General features: G+C 55.0%; 7 protein-coding genes across 7 annotated transcripts; 5 read left to right on the top strand and 2 right to left on the bottom strand.

The window, feature by feature from the left end:
- Positions 1–3,948: 3,948 nt before the first annotated feature.
- INS49_010158 (uncharacterized protein) lies at positions 3,949–9,992 on the top strand (the record flags this gene model as incomplete). The annotated part of the gene is made up of 5 exons (XM_043170884.1): positions 3,949–4,418; positions 4,527–7,212; positions 7,295–8,238; positions 8,265–9,861; positions 9,930–9,992. The coding sequence occupies 5 exons, from the start codon at positions 3,949–3,951 to the stop codon at positions 9,990–9,992; spliced, it is 5,760 nt and encodes a 1,919-aa protein (XP_043025449.1).
- Positions 9,993–10,912: 920 nt separating this feature from the next.
- Positions 10,913–12,065, top strand: INS49_010157 (uncharacterized protein; the record flags this gene model as incomplete). The annotated part of the gene is made up of 3 exons (XM_043170883.1): positions 10,913–10,955; positions 11,103–11,825; positions 11,893–12,065. 3 exons carry the CDS (start codon positions 10,913–10,915, stop codon positions 12,063–12,065), a joined length of 939 nt encoding a protein of 312 aa, XP_043025448.1.
- Positions 12,066–14,553: 2,488 nt separating this feature from the next.
- Positions 14,554–15,879, top strand: INS49_010156 (uncharacterized protein; the record flags this gene model as incomplete). The annotated part of the gene is made up of 1 exon (XM_043170882.1): positions 14,554–15,879. One exon carries the CDS (start codon positions 14,554–14,556, stop codon positions 15,877–15,879), a length of 1,326 nt encoding a protein of 441 aa, XP_043025447.1.
- A 1,706-nt stretch (positions 15,880–17,585) lies between these two features.
- Positions 17,586–18,864, top strand: INS49_010155 (uncharacterized protein; the record flags this gene model as incomplete). The annotated part of the gene is made up of 3 exons (XM_043170881.1): positions 17,586–18,537; positions 18,611–18,658; positions 18,857–18,864. The coding sequence occupies 3 exons, from the start codon at positions 17,586–17,588 to the stop codon at positions 18,862–18,864; spliced, it is 1,008 nt and encodes a 335-aa protein (XP_043025446.1).
- Positions 18,865–19,012: 148 nt separating this feature from the next.
- Positions 19,013–21,088, bottom strand: INS49_010154 (uncharacterized protein; the record flags this gene model as incomplete). The annotated part of the gene is made up of 4 exons (XM_043170880.1): positions 19,013–19,793; positions 19,851–20,459; positions 20,545–20,868; positions 20,940–21,088. 4 exons carry the CDS (start codon positions 21,086–21,088, stop codon positions 19,013–19,015), a joined length of 1,863 nt encoding a protein of 620 aa, XP_043025445.1.
- A 1,591-nt stretch (positions 21,089–22,679) lies between these two features.
- INS49_010153 (uncharacterized protein) lies at positions 22,680–23,861 on the top strand (the record flags this gene model as incomplete). Its single annotated transcript, XM_043170879.1, has 1 exon — positions 22,680–23,861. One exon carries the CDS (start codon positions 22,680–22,682, stop codon positions 23,859–23,861), a length of 1,182 nt encoding a protein of 393 aa, XP_043025444.1.
- A 164-nt stretch (positions 23,862–24,025) lies between these two features.
- On the bottom strand, positions 24,026–26,510 carry INS49_010152 (uncharacterized protein; the record flags this gene model as incomplete). Its single annotated transcript, XM_043170878.1, has 2 exons — positions 24,026–25,323; positions 25,364–26,510. The coding sequence occupies 2 exons, from the start codon at positions 26,508–26,510 to the stop codon at positions 24,026–24,028; spliced, it is 2,445 nt and encodes an 814-aa protein (XP_043025443.1).
- Between the last annotated feature and the right edge of the window lie 723 nt (positions 26,511–27,233).

The raw sequence follows: 27,233 nt of genomic DNA, 5'->3' as shown, positions 1-27,233 counted from the left end.
TGGGCTATTTTATATGGTTTTTCTTTCTTGCAGCGGTCAAGTGCCGTATGGTTTGTCTTGCTTTGATGGGGTCTTTGTGAGAAGAGATGGGTGATGATGGTCTGCTTCCACGTCTCGAGAGCACCACCTCGAGCAGAAACCACTTAAATATCTGAAGATGTGCCCCGGTATTTCACCCGTTCACATGAGCTCTGGGCCGGTCAAACACGACAGCCCGCCGCCCGTGCTGGGCTGGCTGGTGCGTGTCACGAAGTGTCTCGCCGGGCCCGGATGGTATGATCAATTACAGCTACTCATATGTTGGGTGGCATGAGCCCTGGCGAGGGTGGAGCCACCCGGAGGCGGCGCCAAGGCCAGCTGTGCGACATCATCTCACGCCCTGCAAAGCCCACGCAAGATTTAGAACCCAGATCAGAAACTGGATACCAAAGTGCATTGCCCGGGGGAGGGACGGCGGGGGGCTGACCATCTCCGCATTCCTGATTTGATCCAGATCTGCCATGTCTGTAAGGGGCGGGGCCTGCCCTCGACGGGTATGAGATGGTGCCAGAAGTGGGATGTTCATCGGCACGGGGTTATTGGGGGCAGTCGGGGCTGGGTGCGTTTCGCCGGGGGGGGGGGGGGGGGGGGTTTGCTGGGGCCCGGGAATTCCAGGGACTCGCCACGGCCACAATGTGGACTCCGGATTATTCTCGTGACATCTGAGAACAACAATGCGTTGCGTCACTGCATTGCAGTGAATTTTGCTTTTCTCTTAGCATGGGATCATGGCAATTCTGAAGTGTCTGTCTGTTCCTGACCCTTTTCCCTGATATTTTTTTGTTGAAGACGTGCCAATGGTGTAAGCATTCCAGTCCGCAGCGGCGATGAGCGAAAACCTTCCACGACAACAGTCCATGGTCGGACCGAGTAACACTTCACTCACCTGCTAACCACAAAACCTACTTCAAAGGGAAGCGTCTCATTGGCAAGCAGATGGGTTGCGAAGGTGTTGGTCTTCTCGCACTACAGCATAACACGAGTAGAGTCGCAAACACTTCTGGCCTCCTCATCCGGCAGTACAAGAATCAGAGATCCGTGGTCTTGGATCTTTCTTGCTCGCTGTCCATTCATAAACCTGCACCGGTATCCCCAAGATTACCCAACCGCTGCGGCAAGAGGCAAGAGGCCAGCCGAGCGGCGGATACAAAGCGGCAAGGTGGACAGAAAAGCACCCTGCTCAAAGACATGACGACTAGAGCATCCAGGACTGCATGCTGTGCGACCATTCTGACGGCAGTAGACCGGACGGCCCCGAAGGTCTTGCCGAGTTCTCAGTACCCCTAGAGTTGCAGGCCTGTTGTGAAGATGAGAGAGGATGCTCTAGCTGCGGACAGCGAGCTCTGGGTGCAGATCAGGAACCCTTGATATTTTCCGGCAAGAAAGACATTACCAAATCGCCCACAAAGCTTCCACTTTCGTAGCTTGTAGAGTCTATCGCGATATGCCATCTGGTCCCTTCTCGGTGCCCAAGTCTGAAGCCGGACTCGGCACTGTTTCCCCATGGCCAGCCCGTCCTGTTGGGAATACGTGTGACAGCGTCAGCGCTGGACATGCGGGTGATGGCTGTTTGGATTATCTAGCATGGAGCCTGCTGCACGCAATGTTGTGACCTATGCCACCACGAATGATAGGCGGATCTGTGAATTCGGATAATAGCTGCAAAGAACAAGTCAGGTTCCAACACGGCCCGGGCGCGTCAAGCCTGGCTGCGTCCTTGATTCGACACCCCGACCGTCTGTGCTCGAGTGACCTCGGGAGTTATGTGATGAGCATGTCAGGGTCCTTGGTGCAACAGGCAGTCGCCGATTCGTCAGTGCAGTGGTCATCTTCAGGATCAACCTTCCATGGCCGCGGTCATTCCCGTGTTGCCTGTAGTTGCGTGGCCATCTGTACGCCTAGAGGACTACCCAATCAAGGAGGTCCGACGTTCAAGGATACGGGGTAGAGCTCTGTGCATTGTAGGGCAAGTGTCTCTGCTTCGCCTGAGCTTCCAGAAAATTCCCCGAAGCGTCGACTGCCGTTGGTAAGCCGGGGCCGGGGCGATACGGGGCAAAGCAGGTATCCGTCGCATACGTCAGGCGGTGGATGCCTCTCTCGCCGGACACGTTTTGGGCACGCAGAGCGCAGAAAAGACAGCTGGGCGGTTGTGCGCGAATGCTGTGTACATGTATGTAAAAGGGCAGCTGGGCCCGCCGAGTTGCTGCAGAGTTGACTTGGCTTTTTGACTGGGCGGGTAGGTGCATCTGCAGACAAATGACCTGTTCGGGTTTCCATGAACACCACGCCCACGATACGAGCAATATCAAGTGACACTTTTGGACACGTTTTCCCACATGGGATTACCGAGACTCGATCACTTACAGGCGTTCATCATTACTTTTTTGACTCGGCCCTGCCCTCTTTGGGCACTCGACGCCGGACAGACAGACATACATACTCCTCCTCGGCTCAGACCTCGCCAACCTGCATGCAGCCCGCGAGGAACTGAACTGACCAAACACCGTTGACAGACTCGAGCTTTCGTGCAGATGGTGCTTCATTAATTAGTTCATGCGTCTGCGTCTGCATCTGCATCGCTGCCGCCCTACCGCCGTCGCGAACACCAACCACCAGCCGTTGTTGGTCCGACCTTGCATTTCGATATTGGATCAATCACAGGGCGCTGTCATCCGCGCCTCTCACAGTGGGAGGACGCTCCTCGCAGCGAGATTCCCCACACGCAGGTCAGCTTTGTCCAACCTGAGCGGTCCTGAGTGTCCTGCCTGTCTCTGTGTGTCAGTCTGCCCGTCATTTTGTGCCTGCAGATGCGAGGTCAGTGCAGCCAGGTGACCAAGACACATAACGCACATTTTTGGCGCTGCTCGCAGCCTGTTGAGCGCAACTAACAGATACCTCTGCCAGACGTCTGCCGGACCCAGACCCAGGCCCATTTTGAGTCGGAGGAGGCTCAAGTGCTGGGTGGGCAGGTAACCAGGGCCAGGGCCAGGGTGTCCAGATCCAAGGGTCCACCGAAATCGACTGGAGCTACCCCACAATCCTGGTCCTGTACGTGCAGTAGGTCACAGTCGGTCGTGGTGGCCCGGGCAAGCTCGAGCTCCCAAGAGCTGCATTGGACCTCAGTCCTTGGCGACCTAGGGGAGAGATCCGTTTTCCACTGGGTCCAAGTGCCTACCTAGGTAGTGCCCACACAGCAGCCCGCCCCCGACTTCCGCCCGGCCCAGCCCAACTTTGCGTGCATCCGCTGTGTGTGACGAAAGCTCCCTGGAGCCTTGGGCCTGCCTTGACGAGTCTCGAGCCTTTGGCCTTGCACAGTCGTCGGCTCGAAACGAACCACCTGCTTCGTCGCCCACATCCCCAACCACGTACCCATCCAACGGCCGGCCATCCCGCACTCGTCCCTTCGATCCCCAGGTTCGAAAGCTGCCGTCACGTCACCCCTCTGCATCCATCGCCTGCCTCACCCACCAGTCTCCAGATCTGGATCTGGGTGGTCGCGGCGAGCACCCGGAGCTTTGGAAGCTCAGCCGTGAAGCCGCCGGCAACACCCTGAACACTTGGGCCCCTCCAAAAGACTCGTTGACGATTCGACACGAGCTCGATTAGAAATCTAGATACAACAGCCACTTACTGCGAGGACCGACCGCACAGCATATCCTCTCGTGCTCGTGCTCCATTCGACTCCTCCGCCGACCCAGCTTCGTCCCATCCTGTGCTAGGCGCCCCTCGCCGCCTTTGCCTCGCCGGCCCAACCTCGACCTGTGCGACCGACCACAAGCTCCGCCTCTGATCCGGCATCCGGACTCTCGCATCCAGTCCTCGAACCACACCTCCCTCGCTGTTCCTCGCGTGACCAGCCTGGTCGTTGGTAGCTGCCATCTCGATCACATCTCCGCGCAAACCACCAACATGGACGATATATCAGACGGGCACTCGTCCTCCGCCGCAGCCATGTCTGCTGCCGCAGCACAGGCTGCCCATTTCCTTGTCCAGAACCTCTCCTCCGTTGACACAATATCTCGCTCCACGTCACCCGGCGTGCCTCTTCTGACCCCGGACGAGGATGACAAGAAGCGTTACCGCCCACGAACGTTCGCCTATTTCTCTCAGCTTCCCTTCGCTGTCGAAGAGGACCATGAGCGCGATGAGGCCCTGCAAGGCATTCTCAAGAACCTCTACATTGCCGTCAAGGCCGAGGACTTTGCGCCCGGTGCGATGCACTGGACCCGGGAGCTACAAGGATGGTTGAACCTCAAGTTCGAGATGGTCCGCGAGCTGCGCGCCACCCTCGCGCAGCTCTACTACCATCTTGCTCTGGCGCCCGGTCTCGACAGCAACACCGCGGATCGTTTCACAAAGATGGTCATCACTCTGACCAAGTATGCAATCAGCCCCCCTCCCCCCCCCCCCCCCTCCCCCCTCCCCCCTCCCACCGGCCACTAGGCCCAAGATTATTCTGGGCGCCTGCTCACGCGTCTCCTGAACAGGAAGAAAACCTACCTGAAACCTGGCGATGACCTATACCTCGACTGGCGGCCACTGTGGAAGGAATTGAAGGGCCTGGTCTTGCCCTCAGAGAGTGCCGCGCACCAGTCGAGTAGGAGGAAGAGCGGAAGACACTTGTTGAGGCTAGCCATGCACGCGCAGACCTACTTCGACCCAAGCGATCGCCAAGAGATGCTGGGAGAATTCCTGCCTCTGTTCAGCACCTCCGACCTGTCCTGCGCGTACATTGCAACAGCGGCCATCAATGTGCTGGTTCCCACTGCTCCGTCCTTGCCCTCGCAGCCCCTTTCGCAGCCTTCCGACTACCTGCCCACATACTTCCACTTGTGGTCGCTCATGACGAGGTCCAAGTCTTTTGACATATTCTTCCTAGACATCTACTCGCGGATAGCCAGAGACTACCTCAGCTGCACCCACGTACCTTATACGCAGCACGGGATATTTACTAAAGACCAGTCTGACCTCGTCTTCACTGCCATACTGCGTCTCACGGAGGTCCCCGTCGGTCAGGCTAATTCCCCATACACCGCACTTGACTATTCCATGGGCGCGGCCGTGTTTCTCGAGAGGGACAAGAAACGACACCCCGTGCCGCACATTGTCGCTAGGTGGATCGTACACTCGCTGTCTCCCAAGTGCCTGAAGGCCGAGAGCTCCGTCATGGCCAGCCTTGAAGGCCTGATAGAGTCTATTGACACCTTTTTCCACCCGTCAAATCAAGGCTCATGGACCAATTTCTTGGCACAGTTTGTCTTCTTCCTCACGCACGGCTTCGTATCCAGATGGAACCGTGAGCAGGTGGGCGAGCTTGACACACCGGCTGATCGGAGGATCAACCCGGAGCTCAAGAAACGTTTCGTCCTCGCGCTCAGAGAGGTCACCTTCATGGGTCTCTTCGCGAAGAGTATGAAAGCCGTCAGTTACTACACGAGCACCCTGCAATGGCTGGCCTACCTGGAACCAGACATCATACTGCCTGGTGCATTGCAAAGATTCTACCCAAGTCTGCAGGGGCTGGTTGAAGTGCACCGCACAACTTCGAGTTTGAGCGGTCTGATGATGGTTGCAAATGTCATGTCAAAACACAAGGGCTTCAGGTGCCATCTCACAGCTTTGTTGGCCTTGGCATTGCCTGGCATCGACGCCAACGACTTGGGCAAGACACAATATACGCTCAGCTTTATACAGAGTATCGCATACAGCATTCCATTCGTGCCACTTGTCAAGGAAGGTTCTGAGGTACGGGACACGGCCCTGGCTGTGCAATGGGTCCAGGGGGAGATGGATCGCATGGAGCGCGAAGGTCAGGATGTCCAGATCAACTATCAGGAAGAGTTGTCAGACGAGGACGAGGCCAACATTGTCCGCTCTTCAACGGCAGCCTTTGGGGAGTTCGTTCTCACTTTACTTGGCAAAGTTTTCACTCTCCTGGAGAACCTTCCCGACGCTTCACAGGTTCGCGCCAACTCGCCCGAAGACAATGTCATCAACACACTACCTGCAGCCCTGACCCCGCTCTTTGCGTCGTTGTCCCCAGAGCTTTTTGACCAGGCTCTGGAAAAGGTAGCAGCTTTCGTGTCGTCTCACGTTGTTCATCAGGCCAGAGATGCTATGGCCTGGATCTGCAATGCCCTCTGCAAGGTCCACCCAGAGAAGACTCTCAAGGCGTTCATTCCCATGCTCATCGTCAACATCCGTAATGAGATCGATTACAATGGTGCTGCGTCGGACCGCAGCAGTGGCACTGATGTGTTGCCCCGGGACCGCGCTCTCGTATGGCACGTGAGCATGCTCAGCATGACTGTCGTTAACGTCGGCGCCGAGGTTCTCAAATACAAAACAGAACTGTTTGACATCGCCCAGTACATGCAAGACAAGTGTCGCGGCATACCGACCATACACATCTCAAATTATATTCACCACTTGCTGTTGAACCTGACTCATACCTATTCCGTCGATACAAATCTTTACGAACCAGAGGTCATCGAGAGGGGCTTGGACGTCGACGACTGGGGCAAGACCACGACCCCCGCAGAATTGACTATCAAGTGGCATCGACCTTCCACCGAGGAAATTCAGTTCGCCGTCGAGCTTTTTGAATCCCAAGCGCACGGTGCGTCTGAGAGGTTGGAATCGCTGATGAGTGACCAAACCCCTGTCAGCCGCAAGGGCAAGAACAAAGAATGGGGAGACGAGGTATCGAGGCAGCTCACGCAGCTGAGGCTCGTTATCTCTGGTGTCTCCGCTCTGTTTGACCCTAAGCGGGCTGCTGGCGAAGCCAACGGCCAAAGGACAGAGGATGGCAGGATAGAAGCTGATGATGATACCATTATGGATGAGGACGAAGATCCCCTAGCTGAAGTTGCGGATGACGAAGAATTGAAGCGTCAGTATCGGTATCCCTCCGGGTACATCCTCGACGCGAAGAGTTCGCTGTATAGCCGTATTCACGAGCTTCGGGAGGACATCGGACGGCTCCTCTCCAGAACCCACGGCTTCCTGAATACCAACGCGGAGGATGATGTCACCTGCTTCACCGCTTTGTACGCCACGTTCCGCACGTGGATTACAGATGTTGGCATCGAGAGATCTGCTCATCCGCTGGAGCGTCTGTCGAGGTTATACAAGGCCGATATCACTCCGTTCAAGATTCCTGGCTTGCGCAAGGTCTATCCTCGACCCCTTCTGGTCAAGCGAGCAGATGCGTACCAGCTTCAGCGAGTGAAGTACAACGCTTCGTATCGACAAGAGCGATCTCGACAAGCGGCTTCTTCTTGATCTTGCCGAGTCATGCACATCCTCGTACGCAGACGTGCGAAGAGTCGCACAAGGCGCGCAAGACTCGTCGCTGAAGGTGCTCATCGGCGGTCGTCCCCTGGTGATTCCGGTTATCCTCGAAAAATACCGCAAGGCTCTCCAAGACAACGACCACGACCACATCAAGGGTGCAATGTACACTTTGCTATTCACTTCCCTGACGAAGACCTTGTTGAAAGACTGGCGTTTCGCCCCTGACTTGATGCGGCTGTATATCCAGACGGCCAGCGTTGACAAGGCCTCGATACAGCGGCTGCTGTCCACCGCGCTCTACCCTCTGCTTGACTTTGGCAAGCCTTTTGAGCGGATGGTAGTTGTAGACGCCAAAGCTGTCGACACTATTAAGCCTGCCGAGGATTGCTCCAAGGTCATTCAAACAAGGCACGATTTCATTCTTGAGCGCAGGAAGCGGGTCGAGGCTAAGAAGGGCAAGCTGGGCCTCGAGCTGATCGAGAAAGCCAAAGGAGCACATTGGAAAGTCAGTCTGAAGTGCGCCATCTTCGCTACTAACATGGTTCTCCGTTTCGACACCCTCGCGCCCCCTCAGTTTGTCGACCTGGTGGTCAACGGTACAAACGATGACCACCCAGGCCTGCGAGCCAATTTCCAGTTGGCCTTCTCGAATATCTTCTCGAGCATTGATTTGAGAGCTGTTTACAGCCACGATTACCGGAACTATCTGCTGGAAGAAGACTCAGACAACGTCAAATTGGAGATCGATGTTCCGTCCAGTGACCCGGATTGGACTAAAAAGTTCATCGGCTCCTTTGCCAAGCTCGACGAGGCCCAGTATTTTGTCGATGCTGACCACCCTGGATGGCTGGTATGGGGCAAGAAATTCAACGCTTCCAAGGCTGATCCTGAGCCGTTCATGGCGTACGATGAGACCGAAAAAAAGTTAGAGAGCAGGTCGGAAAGCTCCTAACGAAAGAGTGGTTCGCGAAGTGCTTCGAGTTTATGAAGCAAGAGCCGCGTGATGCGAGTGCAGACAAGTTCCGCATGCAGAACGTGATCCTTCTCATGCATGTTTTCGACCTGATGAACTACGGCGTCACATCTGTCAAATTTGATGACATCAAGGAGTTGGTCCAGGATATTTACGGAGATGGGAGCGACAAGCACCAACACCGGGCCACGGCAGAGATCCTAGGCGCTATGTTGTCAGGCGGCATCGACGACCCCCGAGAATACAGAGACAAGGTTTGGAGCTTCGCGGGGCCGATGATGCTCAAGATCTTCGACGATTCTTTGACTCCAGAGAATCTTCAGTACTGGATGACATGTCTGCACCTGACGGTAGACGCGAAGGATCCTCGCCGCTCTCGAGAGATTGTCGAGTCCTTGAGCTCCTTCAGACTGGACATGTCCTCCAATGCTGCCTTCAAGGAAGCAGCCAAGGTGCAACTACTCGAGCTCGTCATCAACGATGCGGGCTGGCATTTCCAGCTGGAGAAGCCGATTTTGGAAGACTTCCTGGCTCACATTGACCATCCGTACAAATCTGTGCGAGAGGCCATTGGTCGGGTTATCGCGACGATCTATCGTACGCGATATCATGAGTCCTTCCCCAATGTGACGAAATTGCTTGAGGCAAACAAGGCGGAGTCTTCTGTAGGCATTCGACCTTACCAACCAACAACAGAGTTTTCTGCCACTATCAAGGAGGTTTTCGCTCGCTTAGAGAAGTGGCGGCACGAGCGGACCCCAGGGCAGCAGGAGCCATCCAGCTACACGAACGGATCAAAGACAGTGCTCACCTGGCTGGACTCGATGCTTAGCTCTCAAGAGTGTACTCAGCTTGTTCCGTTCTTCCCAGACCCTTTTATCGATCAGCTGCTTCACATGATGGATGTCAAGGAAGACCCAGAGCTGATGCGGCTGGCATATCACGTATACCGGCACCTGGCCAACATCTCGTTCCGCGAAGGTGAGGACGAAGCCTTCATCAAGGCCCTCATCCGCATAGGAAGGTCTGCTTCTTCGTGGCACCAGCGCCTGCGTGCACTTGTGAACATGCAAGTCATTTACTTCCGGCGATTGTTCCTAACGGCACCTAAGCACCGAGAGATGCTCTTCGAAGCTGTGGGCGACATGCTTTCCGACACACAGCTCGAGGTCCGCGACTGCGCATCCAACACCCTCGCCGGAATGATCCGGTGCTCCCCGGTGTCCCTTCGCACCCCCATCATCAAGAGCTTGATCGAGAGGTTCAAGCAGCAGCTCCGGGACAACCCGATGCCAAAGCGCAAGCTCCCCGGAACGGACACGCCAGTGGACACCCAGAAGCAGGTAGTACGACGTCATGCGGCCGTCCTAGGGTTGGGAGCACTTATTGAGGCTTTTCCTTATGCTACCCCGCCTCCACCGTGGATGCCAGATGTGCTTGCACACCTTGCCAGGCGGCCTGCAACAGATCCGGGTGTAGTGGGCAAAGCGGCCAAGACTGTGTTAGCAGAGTTCAAGAAGACGAGGCAGGACAGCTGGACGGTTGATCAGAAGGTGAGCCTGAAGCCCCTCAATCTTTTTGGTCGAGGGCGTTCTTCATTTACTGACGTGTGTTTGTACAGTACTTCACGCCTGAGCAGCTGGAGGACTTGGAAGGCGTTCTCTGGAAGAGCTACTTCGCTTGAACGCGGCGCAGACATAGGCACGCGTCGCGAGTTGAGAAGGATTATGCTTGTGTGGGATCGTCGCATTGATACCACCCATGGGCTATGAGGCGTCAGAAAGAGGTGACCAGCTCCATGTCCCATGACGAAAGACGGACTGACGGAGGCTTGGGACCCCGGAAGAGGAGGAAGAGCCAAGGGACGCGCGAAGAGACATACACACACGCGGAGGCGGACAGCATGATCAGTATCGTCTCAGGCAGCAAGGCGCGCCATGACTGCCGTGCCCTGCATGTCATCATCGCATCTTGCTTGTCCCGTGATACAAACAAGGGGTAGTATCCGCCCACCCATCGCAAGGCGCACCTGCGCACGCGTCATGGCCGGTGACCGGCTGCATGGAATCGAAACGCCCTGGAGGGGCTTGTACATGTACAGTCAGCTTTTTCTCATGTAGAATACATTGACGAAGGCGGTGTGCCATTTGCAGTGGTCGAAGGCTTGAATCTCACTCCTTTTATGCATGTGTTGGTTGTCTGCGGAGCATTCTCTGCGAGCAGAAACTCCACTTCATGAAGTACGTTCCCCTTGCCGCACATGGCCAGGCCCCAAGGAGAAGAGCGCAGGTTTGACATGCATGTGGACAGCGGGGCCGGACGGAGACGGCGGTGATGGTGATGCTGATTAATTTGACCCTTGGCGCCGGCCGGATTTAAGGTATTGGGATGGATGGTGCTGGCGTCAGCAAGTGTTAACGCCGTGCATTTGGTGTTGTGCTGACAATTCTGTCAAACATGAGGCTCTAGGATAAAGAGTCGTCCGGCGTGCTGGCCTGTTTTGTGTTGTCTCGTGCTGAAGCACACACATACCGCGTGCTAATCTCACCCAAGCCACCTCATATCGAGACCCAAGCAATTAGCAAACAACCACAGACCGAGATCATGCCTCCACCGCAGGGGACCCCGAACATCCTCGAAGGACCAGGTCAGTTCAGTACACACATACCTGCTTACATACCCCACCGCAAAAAAAAAAAAAAAAAAAAAAAAAAAAAAAAAAAAAAAAAAAAAAAACCTTCCCACCGTGAGAATTACTCATCGTTAACGCACGCCGTCCCCACCCCGTGTGTAGGTGATTACACCGTCACGAAGGCGGTCCACAGTGACACATACCCAGCCATCGACCCCAGCAGGCTCGACCCAGCCCTCCTCAAGAGCCGCGCCGTGTACATCGGTGGAGCGTCCAGGGGTATAGGCAAGGCCGTCGCCGTCTCCTTCGCCCGCGGCGGCGCCAGCCTCATCGCCATCAGCGCACGCTCCGTCAGCTCCCTGGAGCCCGTGGCCGAGGAGCTGAAGGCAGCAGCTCGGGACGCCTCGGCACTACGTGTTGTATGCGTCGCAGTAGAGGCGTCGTCCCCCGAGAGCGTGGCGGCTGCGGCGGCTGCGGTGGCGCGCGAGTTGGATGGGCGCCCGCTGGACATTGTCGTGCAGAACGCGGCCGTGCTGGGGAACTCGGCGCGCATCACGGACGCGGACCCGGACGAGTGGTGGCGCGTGTACGAGGTCAACGTGCGGGGCCAGTTCCTCGCGGCCAAGTACTTCCTGCCGCTCCTGCTGCAGGGCCAGGGGGGAGGCCTGCGGACGTTCGTGACCGTCGCCAGCGTCGGGGCGCACATCGTGGGCGAGGGCTACAGCCACTACCAGTCCGGCAAGCTGGCGAACCTGCGCATTGCCGAGTTCGTGGACCGGGAGTATGGAACCGAGGGCGTGAGCGCGTGGTGCGTGCACCCTGGGAACGTGCTTACTGACATGGCTGGTGGGATCGATGGGGAGGTTGCCAAGACCATGAGCGCGAGTGAGTTTATCCTGCGAGTCCCACTTTGGCTGTGTTTAGTGGAATCTGTGCTGATGTGATGCCGCAGTCTTTGTCGACACTCCACAGATCAGTGCTGACACGATCGTCTACCTGACGGCGGAAAAGCGTCAGTGGCTGAGCGGGCGGTACATCAATTGCACGTGGGACATGCCGGAACTTTTGGCGCAGGAGAAAGAAATCGTCAAGGGGGATAAGTTGAAGGTGCGACTAGTCCTCTGAGACGCCCTGGCCATGACGGTAGACGCCCTGGCCGTAAATTACCAGCTTACCTTGTAATCCCACTCAATCAATATAGACTACTTCTCTTGGTTGCCTTGTGCCTATTGCACTAGTTAACTCTTGTACTATTCCAAGCTCTGGAAAAGTATTGGGCATGTTTGCAACTAAAAGTGAGTATTCATTTCATGCTTAGAACCTAGTGAACTTACTTAGTCAGGCAACACTTGAATCATATGGTCAATCCGAGTGTCACCTGACAGGTCTGGCCTCCGAACAAGCTACACAGAAGTTCATCCCACTCTTTCTCATCGTGGCTGCTGTTTCGCTGGGTTGAAACCTCCCGAAGAAACAAAGCAGCGCAGCCTGCCCATTGAATGAGAGGTACTGACACCGCACCTCTATACCTACGTATCATTGATCACATAGACCTGGCAATCTTACTTCCGCTTAGTATATGAAAGCACAATCGTATGATAGAATCGATGGCAAGAAAACTGCCAAGGCCATAACTCGTTGTTAACGTCTTAACAGAATAGATATAAATTTGAATCCTCGCGGTGCCTGTCCTCGCGCCAAACCTATTTGAAAACAATGCCAAAGCCCTGGGCTCCAGCTCAAGCCACAGCGTACATGGCATAGTTTATCAAGATGTTCGAATAATGAGCCGCACCAGTTGACACCTCTTTGGAACAACAAAGGAGACCGAACGTTCCGATACGAGGCACGACACCAATACTCTTTGAGTTCAGCCGGCCAAACTCAATGTCTGTCGATCTTCTCAAACACCTGATGCGATTCTCAGTCTCGGCCTCAGTCAGCAGTGCAACACACGACGGACATTTAGATTTCTACCGAAGGGAATGCGAGCGCTGTTTCGGTTCGCACAGGTTGATTCTGAAGGGGGGTCCTACTCCACTCTTGCGGCTGAAAGTCGTCACGCAAGCTGTGGCTGAAGCTGTCACATCACTCCATGTTGGTTCTCTTTTGGGACAAGCTACGGGCTTAAGAGTCCCATGCCCAAATATACAAATAACTCAATGATGTCATCTCAGATTCTCGTGATCCGTGTTTCCTGCACGTTATTGACCGATGATCACCTCTCTCACCGCCGGACCCGACCGCACTGAAGAGTGGCTAGATTGATCCACGACAAGAGCCTCGCACAGCCCAAGTGTGGACGAGTCCGAGGGGGCGGGCCGGACTCTAGTAGGAGCGACGCGTGCTGATGGAGAATGGAAACCCTGATGTGGTAGGGAAGTAGGCACACTTCTGAGACGCATGTAATCAAGGCGAAGGGGAGCCACTGCCCAGTAAGGAGTGCAAGTTGGACAAATCTAGCCTGACTTGAGGAGGGCCCGCCTCCTTGTTGGGCTCACTGAAGCCATGTGGCGTCAGCTGCATAATATACTACTGCAGTCTCGAACCGGGTCGGAAATATCAAGCACCAAGAAACGGGTCCTGTGACCGGCCGTGGCCTGCAGGATCCTGCCACCGTTACATCCGGCGAGTCGGCTCAGCCCTATACCCAGGTAGGGTCTTGGATAGCCTTCACCGATGAATGAAACAGCGGAGCCTCGGACCGCACTCTTGTGGGACCGACTGGCCACTTAGGCGAGAGCCGTGTCAGAAAGCGGAATACAATGCACCGGATTAGTCAAAAGGACCTCGACATCGTCACCAAAACTGCCAATTGTTGCCTTCCCAAGGTCCATCCTTTGGAATCATCCAATGACTCGGGCCTTTGGCCCCCAATATCTTACTAAGTGGCACTCCTTGTGCGGTGTGCCCCCCACTCCCCAGAGCCTCAGCCCTATCGACACCGGCCCATACCCATGGGATCGGATCTGGGACAACGGGCTAAGCCTGCCCCACGGAGCTGTCGTCCTGCACGGTCAGCAAGCCCAACGCCCGGGCTTGGCTAAGCCCCGGGCCGTCTGTTATTCATCGCGAACACTCACTGCCGCTGGCGAGAACCTGCCAAGGCGTCAAGATGCATGACATACGCTCCGCTCCCGGGCAGAAACACGGCGGGAAATGTGAGCTCATCCTCATCCCGGCGGGACCGACTCCAGTTTCGTAAGCGTTCACGTCAGCCTGAGGCAGAAGTCGTGGGATTCACTCCGCGTTGGCAGGTCTCGGTGCTGTGCTGTGCTTCGCTGTTGGTTCGTGAGAGTGTGGGACGAGCCAATGTCAGTGGCGCCTGTGTCCGTGCCAACAACTCTTTACCCGACATGAACAGCTTCGAGAAAGAGGTGGTGGGCAGGACCTCAAGGTATATAGTGGCCGTGGTGCCGACGTTCATCCAGACTGAGGGACTATGCCATCATCTCTCCCTGCTCTACTCTACCGAAGACCCGTTGAAGGCAGGCGCCACTGACATCCACCTTCCGAACAGCTCTTGGTTGCACACCTCCCAACCCCCCCCCCCGTCACCTGTAGTACCATCGTTTCAATTTAACACGCCCAATCCACACTGTCAGTACACAAGATGGTCTCACACAACGTCCCGTCTCTCGTCATGTGGCGGGATCTGACGCCCTACCCCGGACGTCTCGTCCAATCGTCAGCGGCATCTCCCCACGTTCTTATTATCGGCGCAGGTGTGACCGGTCTCGTGACTGCGTGGGTTCTCCTGGACAAGGGGTACAAGGTCACCATCGTGTCCAAGGACTGGGCCAACTTCACCCCAAGCAACCGCCTCACGGCCCAGATCGCGGGTGCCCTTTGGGAATACCCACCTGCTGTCTGCGGAGCCCACACGGACCGCATCTCCCTTTCAAATTCCAAGCGCTGGTGCATGACAGCCTATCATGCCTGGGACGCCATCGCCTCGCTCCCGGAGCTGAGTCGTGCCTCCGGGGTGAAGATGATGCCCTCAGACTTCTTCTTCCCAACACCTGTCGAGAAGGATCCCGCACAGTTCTCAAAGATGGCCGAGATCATCTCGAGTGGCGTGAAGGGCTTCCGACAGGACACCAAGTTGATGGAGCAGCGAAACGTCAACCCAAGCTATGGCGCCGTGGATGCTTACGAGCTGCTCGCCCCCATCATCGATACCGACCAGGCCATGATGTGGCTGATGAGCCTAGTCCACGGAAAGGGCGCCTCAACCGTGACGGAGACAATCACAGGCGACCTGCTCCACCAAGAAGAGACCCTCCGCGCGCGGTTCGGCGCCGACGCCATCATCAACGCGACCGGCCTGGCCGGCACCGAGATCGCCGGCGACGCGACCTGCTACCCGATCCGCGGGGCCCTGATCCGGGTCATCAACGACGGCAGGGACTTCGCCAAGGTCGAGGCAGCCCTGACGATAACGGCCGACGCCGCGCACGACTCCAACGAGATCGTGTTCCTGGTCCCGCGCAACGACAACATCCTCCTCATCGGCGGCATCACCCAGCCGCACGAGACGAAGCTGGACCTCACGCTCGACACGCCCATCGTGAGGCGCATGCGTGAGCGCTGCGAGGCATTCCTCCCGGGTCTCAAGAACGCGCGCCTCGACTCCATGTACCCCCTGTCCCAGGGCCTCCGGCCGTTCAGGTCGAAGAACGTGCGCGTCGAGAGGGAGCTCCGGAACGTCCCCGGCACGGAGCGGCCGAGCAGGATTGTGCATTCGTACGGGCAAGGAGGTGCGGGATGGAGTCTCTCTTTTGGGTGCGCCGGGGATGTTGCGAACTTGGTGGAAGAGGCGATGTGTGATTTGGTGCCGACTCCTATGGAGTTTGATCACGCATACTCGGATGGCAATGAGTCGCATGGCACGACGAGCTCGTTCATCTCCGTCAGCATGAAGAATCACGACGAATGAGTAGACTGTGCGGTGGGTGGTGGTGTAAACTTTTCTTGGCGCATGGGTTTAAAAGGTCTGAATGTGCTTGCTTCTCTCTCTACAGGCCTTGTGTACTATTTTCCTATTAATTTCCCACGTTTCCAATAGCTAGGAGAGCCAATAATTGAGACATTTCACTTACCTTTACCCTGGACGTTGGAGCCTGTCTTGAAATACTTAGTCATGATCACGACAAGCTGGAATCACTTCGACGTCGACGTCGACATCGGTGGAAAAGCAAACGACAAGCCTACCATTTGATGTGTGGAAAGTGGAATGCTCATCCTATCCTCTCACACCTCTAACTTTTCTAAAATACCGTGACACCACAGGGCAAATCTTGTTATTGCCGTTGCAATCTCCGCCGCAAGACTCCGCCAGAATAAACGGGGTTGATAAAACACTGTCGGTTCGAAACTCACGCGGTGGCCGATGTGCAGGTACAGTAGAGCAACCAAGAGCAATGCAATCCAGTAGATCAGGTGGTGTCGTAAGTTGAATGTGGCACCGCTAACGGGCGCTCCGACTGGAATCGGGAAAGGCGCTGCGGCGTTGGCGTTGGGATTGGGCGGTTGAAGTGCGTTTGGCACTTGAGCACTGCGCCCGAAATGAATCCCCATGGAGGCGTTCCACCTCTGGTCCCGGGAAAGGCGGTTTCTTTCGCTCATTATGATATCGGATCGGCGTTGACAAGATTTTGAGGCGAAGAGTTTGTCAGCTCAGAGTGGTTGAAGGGGAAAGGGCGGAAAGTCTGGACAGAAGCCCAAGCAAATGATTATGCCATATCCTGTGGTTTCGTCTTACTGCCTCAGTCATCTGATATCGATCCAGCAGGGCTCAATTCCGGGCTCAATTCCGGGCTCAATATTCTGAGACAAGGTGAAGCACAGAGTGGGTGCTGTTTCAAAGCAGACAAAGAAGATCTGCCAAGATCCAGACGGACTACTGCGACTGTCAATGGTCTCCAAAAGGCCGAAGATCATCTCAGTTCGGTTGATATGTAAGAAGCTTCAGAGCTCCGCAGTAGCTTCAGGCTTTCATAGTTAGCAATATAGTATGGAGTGTTGCAAAGCTGCCCTCTTCGACGCTGGGCTAGAGTATATCTACTTGCATTCAGATAATTACACGTCTTAATTCAATATGAAATGACAATGATTTGATCTGGGTTTTCACGATTCACGGTCCCAGACTGCAATCCTGTGTGTTCAAATGTAGCCACACATTCATCTGCTCAAATTTAGTAGAAACACCATTCTCGTATTCCATCTATTTGTTGTGTGCTAGAATGCACGAAAGGGAAACCTAAGTTATTCAGATACTTACTGTACAGCGGAGACGTCATATGGTATTCTTCTTGTAGGAAGGAACAAACCATTGTGGTTGGATACGGAAGGTCACTTCAAATATTGTTGGTAGAGTCTCAGAATACAGAAATATTCAGATCAAAAATTCGTCTTGAAATAACCACGCCAATTATGGGCGACGCTTGGTTTCTCGGTCATTGATTCCTCTCCGTAGACTCAACTGACAGAGTACCAAGCGGCGAACCTTGTTTGTTAGCTCGAAATATGCTGACTGTACTTTGGGGCTTCTCCATCTTGTGCAACCATAAGATCGACCTCATGGTCGTTGGCTTGCTCACGCATCCATGGGATAGTATAGATATGGACTCACCACCTCACCAAATGAATGAACTGCTTCCATCAACTGACAACATGCCTCCTGCAACAGAATTCACCAACATATTTGCTGAGGAATTGCCAGAGTTCGACTGGGAGAATTATCTGAAAGCCAGACCCGACTACACCGGTTCTACACTCTATGACCGGCTCTTCGCTTACCATGACGCCCATTCTGGCTCCTATGACACCGCCTACGATGTCGGATGCGGGCCCGGCCAGGTCGTGTCCGCCCTCGCTGAGAAGTTCAGCCGAGTCCACGGCAGCGACCCTAACGCCTTTATCATCAGCAAAGCCCGTGAGGCCTTCAAGGCATTCAGAAACGTCAGCCTCGAGGTCGGCAAGGCGGAGGCCGTCATCTCAGCCAACAAGGATCGGGCGGGCACAGCAGATCTCATAACGGCCGCAGAGTGCATCCCGCTGATGGACATTGACGCAGCCATGTCCGCATTCGCGAAGCTCCTCCGGCCCGCCGGCACGCTGGCCATCTGGTTCTACGGCGGGCCGATCTTCGCTATCCCTGGGCTCGATGAGCACAGCCCAGAGGTGACAGGTGTACAGGCGCTCTTCCAGGAGATACTCAACCGCTCGTATGACGAGTTCCGGCCTTTCAAGGGAAGCGTCCTTGAGAAGCCCTGCACTATGATTGAGTCATGGCTGGACAATGTTGCCTTTGATCCTGCCCAGTTCAAAGACGTCGAACGTGTAAAGTGGAATACGGACAGAGAGTTGCACATGCTGGGTAGAGACGCAATAGGTTTTGACATGAAGCACATCAACCTCATTGGAGAAGGCGAGATCGTCGTGGATGAGGGAGTGGACAGGAGCTTTTTGCTCAGGGAGAATGTGGATTTCGATTGGGCCAAGGGGTTCATCGACTCTGCGATTGCCAGAAAGAAGTACTACATTACGGACGAAGTTGGAGAGATGCTAGGACGCCTGGAAGCCAAAATGAAAGGTAAGACATGGAATGTCTCGTGGCCTGCAGTCTTGCTCCTGGCAACAAAGATATGACTCTATTCCCGTGATAGGAATATGGGTCAACAAAGGCATTTTGCTCAAGCGGCCGAACGATGATTGTACGGGACTGCTCTCACAATCTCCCTCCGGCCATTGAAACGATGAAATGCATGCAATTCTACTCAAGTAGCACTGGTCAGGCAGATGTGACTTCTGAACAAGGCACCCATATGCTTGCTACGTCAGATGAACAGCCTGTATACAACACGAGTTCTGGTATTGCATGGCACATGTATCAATTCATTGATGGAGTGGAGTACCATGAGTGGTGTTGGAAGCCTCGTTCTCCCTATCATCGCGTTCGAAGGAGCCATTGCGTTCGCTGTACGCACGCTTTTGATGTACTCAGATGGTCCAGCCTTTATATCTCAATGGCCTTTGCACTCCTTTTTGTGGCGTTTCATTCTGCCTACCTAGATGAGACCCAAGGGTCTGAAAGACCATCCTGACCGACGGTCGGCAGCAAACCCGAAGAAACTCTCCTCAACACCGGCGGCCACGACTTCAGCCGGAGGTAGGCAGTATCCGTCTTTTGAGAACGGTTTACAAGTCGTATCACACACAGTCCCGTTCGCGGGAACGATGCCGTCATCAAAGTACGCCCTGATGCGCTCATTGAAACATTCGCTCCAGCCCGTCGCCGCGGCGCAGTGCCCAACAGTTTCATGTATGAGGACAGCTGACCCTGGATGGTCATTTGACATCAAGTAAGCATCGTATAGCGGCGTCACCGGGTCCAGTCTGCTGGAAGTAAACAATATTGGAGCGGCCGGCACGCCCTCCTTCAGGCTTGGATCGGCAGGCGGAGTACCCCAGGGACCGGCGAATCGCCACTTTGGTCGGATGCGCCAGCCGGAGCAGGTCGAGGAGATAGCTGACCAGGAAGGCCCGAAAGTCGGCGACTGGTTCTTGAGGGTCTCGACATAACCTTTCCAGAACTCAACGCCCTGCTTCGTGCCGTTGTGATAAGGGCCGTCTGGATCGGCAAAGTCAGCGTCGCCGCAGAGGATGGCGGCTTGTGCGTCGTCCGGACCGGGCTTGGTGGAGTTGTCAATGCTGCAGGCGTCTTGAAGAAGCGGCAGGGCGAGATCTTGGGCGATCAGTGAGTAGTTACCCTTGAGCGCGTGGGCTAGAATAGTGGCGAGAAAATCAAAGCCGTACGGCAGAGGTGCGTACAAAGGTCTGCCGCGGCCACTGACCATTTAGCGGGGCGTCAAGCCGACAGGGGAAACAACTGTGGGGTTTGCTTACAAGACGAACGCTGCTCGGATGTCGTTGCCTGTGATGATTCTCAGGTTTGAGGACCCATCGCTCTGAACCAGGCTGATAGGGTTGATATCGGCATCTGAGATGAGCTTGTCGATGCGACCCTTGATGTCTTTTCCCGATTTATCGCCTTTCTTCCAAAGCGGGCAGTTCTCTGTGCCGTCAAAACATGTATCATAGAAGTAGTCCACAATCTTCTCGGTGTCAAGGAGATTGCACAGCCACTTGCCCTCGTGGTAGTCATAGGCATCATCCACCCCGTCCAGCACTACTCTTCCCATTCGTCCCGGGAACATAGATGCGAGGGTATTGCCGAGAATGGTACCGTAGCTGAAGCCCCAGTACAAGACACGCGTAGGCTTGTCGTGGGATCCCTCGTTGCCAGCACTCAGAGGGTGCTGGTTTGGATCCGGGGAGACGGCCTGCTCTGCACGGCGAAGCTCCTCCGCCCGGTCGGTAATCTCAATGATGTCCCGTGCAACGGACGCCGTTGAGACGTATGCCAGGATGTCATCGTCCAGATCCTTCGTCTCGCAGAGGCTGCCGAAAGCCTGGTCCAGAGCCAGGACTCGCCTCAGCCCACTTTCACTTGCACTGCGGATCGAGATAGGTATGTTAGAGTACGCGGACAACGACCTAGGCACCACACTGGTTACGCGTCGGCTCTCGAGAAACTTACTCGAGTCCACCAATACCCCTTGCCTCCAAGAGCAGAGAGTCTCGTGCAAATACATGACTTGCGCCAAAGCAGTCGGCTCTAGGAGTCGTGTAGGCGATACCGCGAGGATCGAAGCCCAGAAACTCGTAGTGCTTCTTGCCCTCAGTCATAGCCTGGAGCCGACGCCCAAGCCTCTGGACGAAATTGACACCAGAGCCGCCCGGGCCTCCAGGGTTGAGGATGATTGTCCCGCCGAAAGACGGGTCATCTGATGGGACCGTGGCGCGGAGGGTGGTAATGGCAATAGCGACTCTCTTGGTGTTGTTGGTATCCTGCCAATCTAGTCTGCAAGGTTCCCGTCGTTAAAAGATGAGCAGAGGTGGACAGTAGGACGTGTGAGGGAGCGGGGGTCATACGGCACAGAGAGCCTCGCGCATTGGTACCCATCGTAGCACGCATGGTACTTCAGCTGCTCTGAAGGCTCGATAGCGGACCAGTCGAAGTCGGCTGCGAGTGCAATGCGTGCCAACAGGCCCACAGCAGCCAGGGAACGGGTGGTCCACATGACACAAGATACTACAAAACAAGATTTAATGAGTGGTAGTTACGGTCGCCTGGGAAAGATGAGCTGTTTGCAAGAGGAAAGAACGGACAGGCGGCAGGGCTCCGACGTCAGAGGAGGTGCGAGCGCCAAGGTGAGGAGGATCGGCATCCTTGCATGTCCTTTGGTAAGCTGTGCATGCAAGACTCGAAAAATGCCCCGACTGCAGGCCTTTTCTCGGGCTGCCCTTGATCACCATTTCGGGCTGCAGAGTGCTATCATCAGAAGAATTGTTCAACGCGACTTGGATGTAACAAGGCCAGCCGCAAGGACAAGATACAAAACAATGTGTTCTTCTTATTGTTGCTGCCTCACAGCGCTTCTTTGATGGTCCTCTCAGTGTCCCTGTTGATCGAGTACTTTTGAATGTTGAATACAGAAGTCTTATTGCAACCAAATCTCTGTTGACGACTCGTTTATAGTCCGATGGTGGCACCCACAGACATGTCGATCGTCCGCAAGTTTGCCATAATCTGCTGAAGCTAGAGGTGCACTTAGCCTCGCCTACACAATTACGTATGCGAGTCTGCAAAACGGATGTTTAATTAAGATGCAACTAAAAGTAATGCCAAGTATCAATGATCTTATCATGTAAAGACCACCAGCACAAATCTAAGCTCTACGGAATTGGAACAGTGGAAACAGCAGTCATGAGTTGTCCACTGGCTCATAAGCACCTGTTGAAAGTCGTCTGTTCATTCTTGTTTCAACGGCCAAAGTGAAAACTATTTGGCAGTAGCCCGTCTCATCCCCTCAAGGTTATGATGAAAGCTGAGGTGGACAGAAGGAACGATCTCATGAACAAATTCTCAGATAACTGAGATTAATAGACAGACTACAATGCACAGAGCCGGTCATCCCTTGGTAAGGCAACTTGAAGTCATCTCAATTATACTAGAAACCTTGGAATATTGAGGCCTTGTGAACTTGGACCCCAGGCATAGAGCAACTGCCTGGTCCCTGGCTTCTGGCTTCTGCTGCCGTCCATCCGCCACCACACAGCTAGCCTGTGTGTGTGTGACCTGATCGCCGCCTACTTGCTGAGAAAATCTCTAAAGTTGGGAGTTCTGGTAGGATAGCCAGCCAAGAGAAGCTATGATCGTCGAAGACTCGGAGTCTTGTAAAATCATTGGCAGCATGCTGCAGGGTACGTTCAAGACATTGCAGCAAAGGAGTGGCAGCTAAGTGCTCCAGTCTGTTTGTTTTTGGCCCATCTCCGTCTTCGGCTTGCAGCCACAAAAAAATGTGATGCTCCGTCCAAGTGAATGGGTGTATCTAGGTATCATTTCTGACTGAGGTGAATCAGAGGCAGGCAACTTGATGATAAGGCAGGGACGGCCACCACCTCCTCCCCTCTCATGCTTTCTGCACCTCCCTCCCTCTTGACCCTCGTGCCTCGTCTCTCCGACTTTGCACTTCTTGTCCAATGCAATGAAATATGAGCTCCTTTACGCCCATCAACTTGCCCGTCCGCACTCGGGCTTCCCAGGCAAGTCTTCCTTTCTCCAGTGTTGTGCCAAGCGCTCCTCCATTTGACCAGCCATCACAGGACAACATGGAGTCTGGCCCAGGCCCTCCAGTCAGCGTTGCACCAGAGCTTCAGACGCCACACCTGCCAGAGACACCAGAACTACGGCATTCTCCTGTGCCCCAGCAGCGCCCGTTGCCTTCGTTTCCTCCGTTTCCTCCGTTTCCTTCATGGCCTCCGCTGCCTCCAGTGCCCCAGTTGCCCCGAGTTCCCCAGGCCGTGGAGGCAGTAGAGGTCATCGATCTTACAGGCCTCAGTGACGAGGATGTTGGTGACGAATGGGAGGACGTGCCCGACATCATCGACCTGACAAACCTCCCGTCCGACGACGAAGACGGAGACGATGACCATAACGCCGACGAAGAGATCGACGATGTACCCCAGAACTACACCATCCTCAACCTGCCTCCCCGTCGGTACACCTCGATCAACGGCCCTCCCGTTCCCCTTCCCCTTCCAGGCCAGACACGCTCCGCTCGCCGCGCCGCGCGTGCTGCTGCACGTGCTGCTGCGCGTGTTTCTGCGCGTGTTTCTGCGCGAGTCCCCATCCGCCGCGACATCTGCGAGCTCTGCGCCCGCGTTGTCCGCTGGGGCCCGGGCTGCCTGATCACGAAGCACCACCTATACCCCCAAGAAATCACAAAGAAGTACCCTGACAGGTACACCCAGGCCGAGAAGAAATCCATCGCCCTCCTATGCCGCCCCTGTCACGATGCCTGCCACAGAGCCCACAGCAACGGGGTTCTGGCGGACTTCTACAATCAGGTTGACCTGCTCAAGGCCGACCCGAACATCCAGGCCCACATCAGCTCGATGCAGCGCGCGACTACCCCTGAGCTGATCGCGAGGCACGGAGACGGCATCAATGTGCGGCGGAAGAAGGAGCGGGTCAGGGCCGCGATGACCTACCCTCACAAGGTGCTGGCCTTGAAGCAGGGAAAGGCGCTCAGCCGTCCCAACCTGCGAGAGAGGGCCTTGGGCGTTCCGCCGCCCCCTCCTGGTGTTCGGCGAAGTGCGAGGCTGCTAGCCAAGAGCACGGGCGACCAATCGCAAGTCCCTGTGATTGTCATAGAGGACGAAGGTGAGGATACGCAGGATGGGGTGATCCACGAGGAAGCCCAAGGAAAGGAGAATGAAAAGATGCAGGGTATTGTCATCGACGAAGAACTTGCGGTCCTTGAGGCTCTTGGGGAATATATTCGGCTGTAATCAGATACTGAAGGCGTGTCTGTTTGGCAGAGTTAAGATTCCCTTGGAAGCCGGGCTTTTCAGGATTTTTGTTGATCATATTCATACATGACCAGGTACAGCAGGAGTTCGGAAGGTCTAAGGATACCTAAATAGACTTCAGGATGAAGAGACTCCATGGACCATCAGCCATGTTTCTCCCTCCTTCTCTTCTTGAACTTGGATCCCGATGGCCTCATCGCGAACCACTTTGGCAGAGCGCACTTCCCGACCAGCCCCTCGAAGTCTCTCCCGCACTCAGCCAGGAACTCCTCATCTGAGTAAGCATTCAGCAGTCTCGTCTGCTCCCCTCCAGACTTCGCATCGACGAGAATCTGCAATATCTCCCTGAGCGATCTCTGCGTCCTCGGCAAGACCTGAACCGTCTGTCCCGTGCGCGCAGAAACCAGGAACCCAGAGGCCGGCTCGCCGAGGAGCAGCATGTACAGGGCGGTCTGCAGCAGGTGCTCCGGCTGCAGCGACTCGGTGTACTTGACCTCCCAGACCGTCTTGCTGGCGCCTCGCGGGCGGCAAATGTCCATCGCCCCCGTGACGATCACACCTTGCTTCTTCACGGGGCTTGTTGGTCCGCCGCCGTGCGTGATGTCGAGGAACTTTCGGTATTTTATGAGTTCGAAGTGGATCCCCCGCCCAGAGATCTTGGCTGGCGCGGGGAGGCTGTTGAGTGTGTAGTGTATGTCTTTACAGTGGGCTTCTGACAGCCAGTCATACTGGTCCAGTGGGATTGCCAGGAGCTTGGTGATGTCTTTGTCCTTGGCTGCCATCTCCAGGTTGGCGAGGTACAGGATGTCGGCTGTGGTGAAGACCCCGCCGGTATATGCTGCCTCGGCGAGCTCGAGCCTTTGATACAGGGCTTCCGGCAGCTCTCGTAAAGGATTTCTTCTCCTCGATTGGCATTTTGGTGGTCGTAGCAACTTCAGAGGTCCGGATATGATGCTTGTTTGCCTCCTTTGACGCCACTGGAACACAGCAGGTGCCGCAGTCCCCGTAATGCTTGAGACTCCCTCAAGCAGCCCCGATCGGTCCTGGATCTCGGTCGGAGGAGGTGGGACGCCGTAGGCGGGCGCGGCCAGCAGTCTGAAGTCGAGCCGGCCCAGACAATCGGTGATCAGGGTCTCAGAAAGGTTCCGGCAGAGCGCAGTGACGCTGAAGGCTGGTATCCGTTCTCGTGGTGTTGGTGGTTCTACCCGGAGGGGACGTATCGTGTGCAGCTCGCAAGTGTCGCCGACTTTGTCTAAGTCGACGAATGGAAGCGCGGCTCTTCTCGAATCATGGATGAGTACTAGATGCTCTAGCGCACGAGTTGCAGCCACGTACTGCGGGTTGCTGACTGCTGTGCGAGGGTTTACTGTTTTGTCAAACCAGGTGTGGTATCCCTGGTCGAAGCCCAGCACTATGGACGCTCTGCGTTCTATGCCCTTTGCTTGATGATAGGTGCAGATCAGGACTTTCCCAGAAGCCACTTCCGGGGGCAATATCAGAGACATCCGAATCTGATCTGAATACCGGTATGCCCCTCAATGCAAGATGGTTGGCCAGGTAAATGGCCGGTGATGCTCCCCGGACTGATGGTGCCAGCACAATGATTTCGGTTGGGGACAGCCCACATGTGTCCAGGAGCCGCAGGACCTCGCTTAGGATATCTTCATACGGGTCACATATAATGTAACGCGGTTTCGGATACGGGGTGCCATCTTGACTGTGGTTCCTGACAGCACGCATGGCCATTCCGAGTGGCTGCTTCAACATCTGCTGGTTGATGAAGTCAATATTTTGCTGAGTAACCCTGTTGGACGTTGTCTGGTCTGCCGCTGTCCACTCGTTGTTATTGAGATAACCGAACACCTCTGGGCGAGCAGCCATGGTAAGGAAACGGGAGTCAGCGTTGTTGAAGGAGTACACTTCCTGCCTTTTGTCGCCCAGCACCACTACCCTCAGCTGGTTGGGTCGATCATAAGATACACGCCCCGGCCCGATGAAGCCCTTATCGAGGATGATTTTATCAACAAACCGCTTCAGGATCGGCGTCATATCTTGTTGCTCATCCATGACCAGGACGGAAAATTCCGGCAAACTCAAGCCCTCAATGACGGACATGTCCTCTTCAACGACACGCTTCAGGCCCTGGTCAGTCGCGCACTCTGGAGTGTAGTATCTGGCCCCTAGGGCGTGATAATTCAAAACGGTGACATTGTGCAACCCCAAACCCTGCACCCTCTCCTCAGTTTCCAACATAAGCCGACGGTTGTAGACGAGGACCAAGAAGTTGGTGTCTGGAGAGGACTGCGCCAGGTGAAGAATCGTAGTTGTCTTTCCCGAACCGGCGATTGCATCTATGATGATATTGCTGTCCGTGTGTAGCAGAGTATCAATCGCGACCTGCTGCTCCGGCGAGGGTTGTGGAAGCCGCTTGTGAGGCAAGCTCGCTTGATTCGGTTCCACGCTTGAAGTTCGAGGGTTTTCACGAACCGCAATCGAGTCTGCTGTATGCGCCAATCTTCTGCATGCTGCCCCCAGCACCGCTTTCGGAAATGGTTTGCTGAAGTTGGAGGGGTATGAACCAAAGTGCAGCCTATGCGGACAAGGGGCCAGGGCCACAGGCAACCTCATCTTCGAATTGAACCTGCTCCCTTCAAATGTCGAACTGGCTTCACGTGAGAGTCCATAGAACCCGAGTCCTTGGGGGAACAAAGCCTTGAGTGTCGGCGACGATTCGGCTTCCTGTACTAACTCTGAACTGACAACATCGAGATTGAATGAAACCAGCTTAGGTTTTGGATCTGAGGAAGGAAGATGATGATGCCAAATTTATCCGGATAACCAAAGGAACAAAGAATATCCATATGGCATGAGGTGTGTCCATGAAACAAACGGTGAATGTAGGCTGGAGAGGATGGTCAAAATAAATACAATAAAAAGAAGGGGATGTCGCAAGGCCGAGGTTTCTGGCTTGTATCAGATCTTTACTGAAAGAAGCATTTCCTCAAAAGTTTAAGGGTTTGAGAATCACGGTAGCCTTGAAAATATTGATGCTTCACGGTGAGCATGTCGCGCGCGGATAGTCACCGAAATGCATGACGACGGGAAGGCGCCCGAGAGTCACTCGGCTCGTTCGGGACCAAGCGGAAAAGGGGCTTAGGTCGAGAAGCGGGGCTTGACTCCTAACCCTACTAACTCTCTTCCACCCTCCCCCTAAGAGCTTGTCTGCTCGGTCCTCAAAGATCATCTGCTGCACGGCCTTGACAAGAAACAGAGCAAAACCAGAGCAGTGGATTGCATGTCTAGGCACTTGTAGCAATATCCATGATGCTGAATTAAAGCCTGGCTGAATTG

This window comes from Diaporthe citri (assembly GCF_014595645.1).
Source record: "Diaporthe citri strain NFHF-8-4 chromosome Unknown scaffold_4, whole genome shotgun sequence".
Taxonomy (NCBI): domain Eukaryota; kingdom Fungi; phylum Ascomycota; class Sordariomycetes; order Diaporthales; family Diaporthaceae; genus Diaporthe; species Diaporthe citri.
The sequence above is the reverse complement of the archived record's forward strand: the minus strand, read 5'-3'. Positions and strand labels throughout refer to the sequence as shown.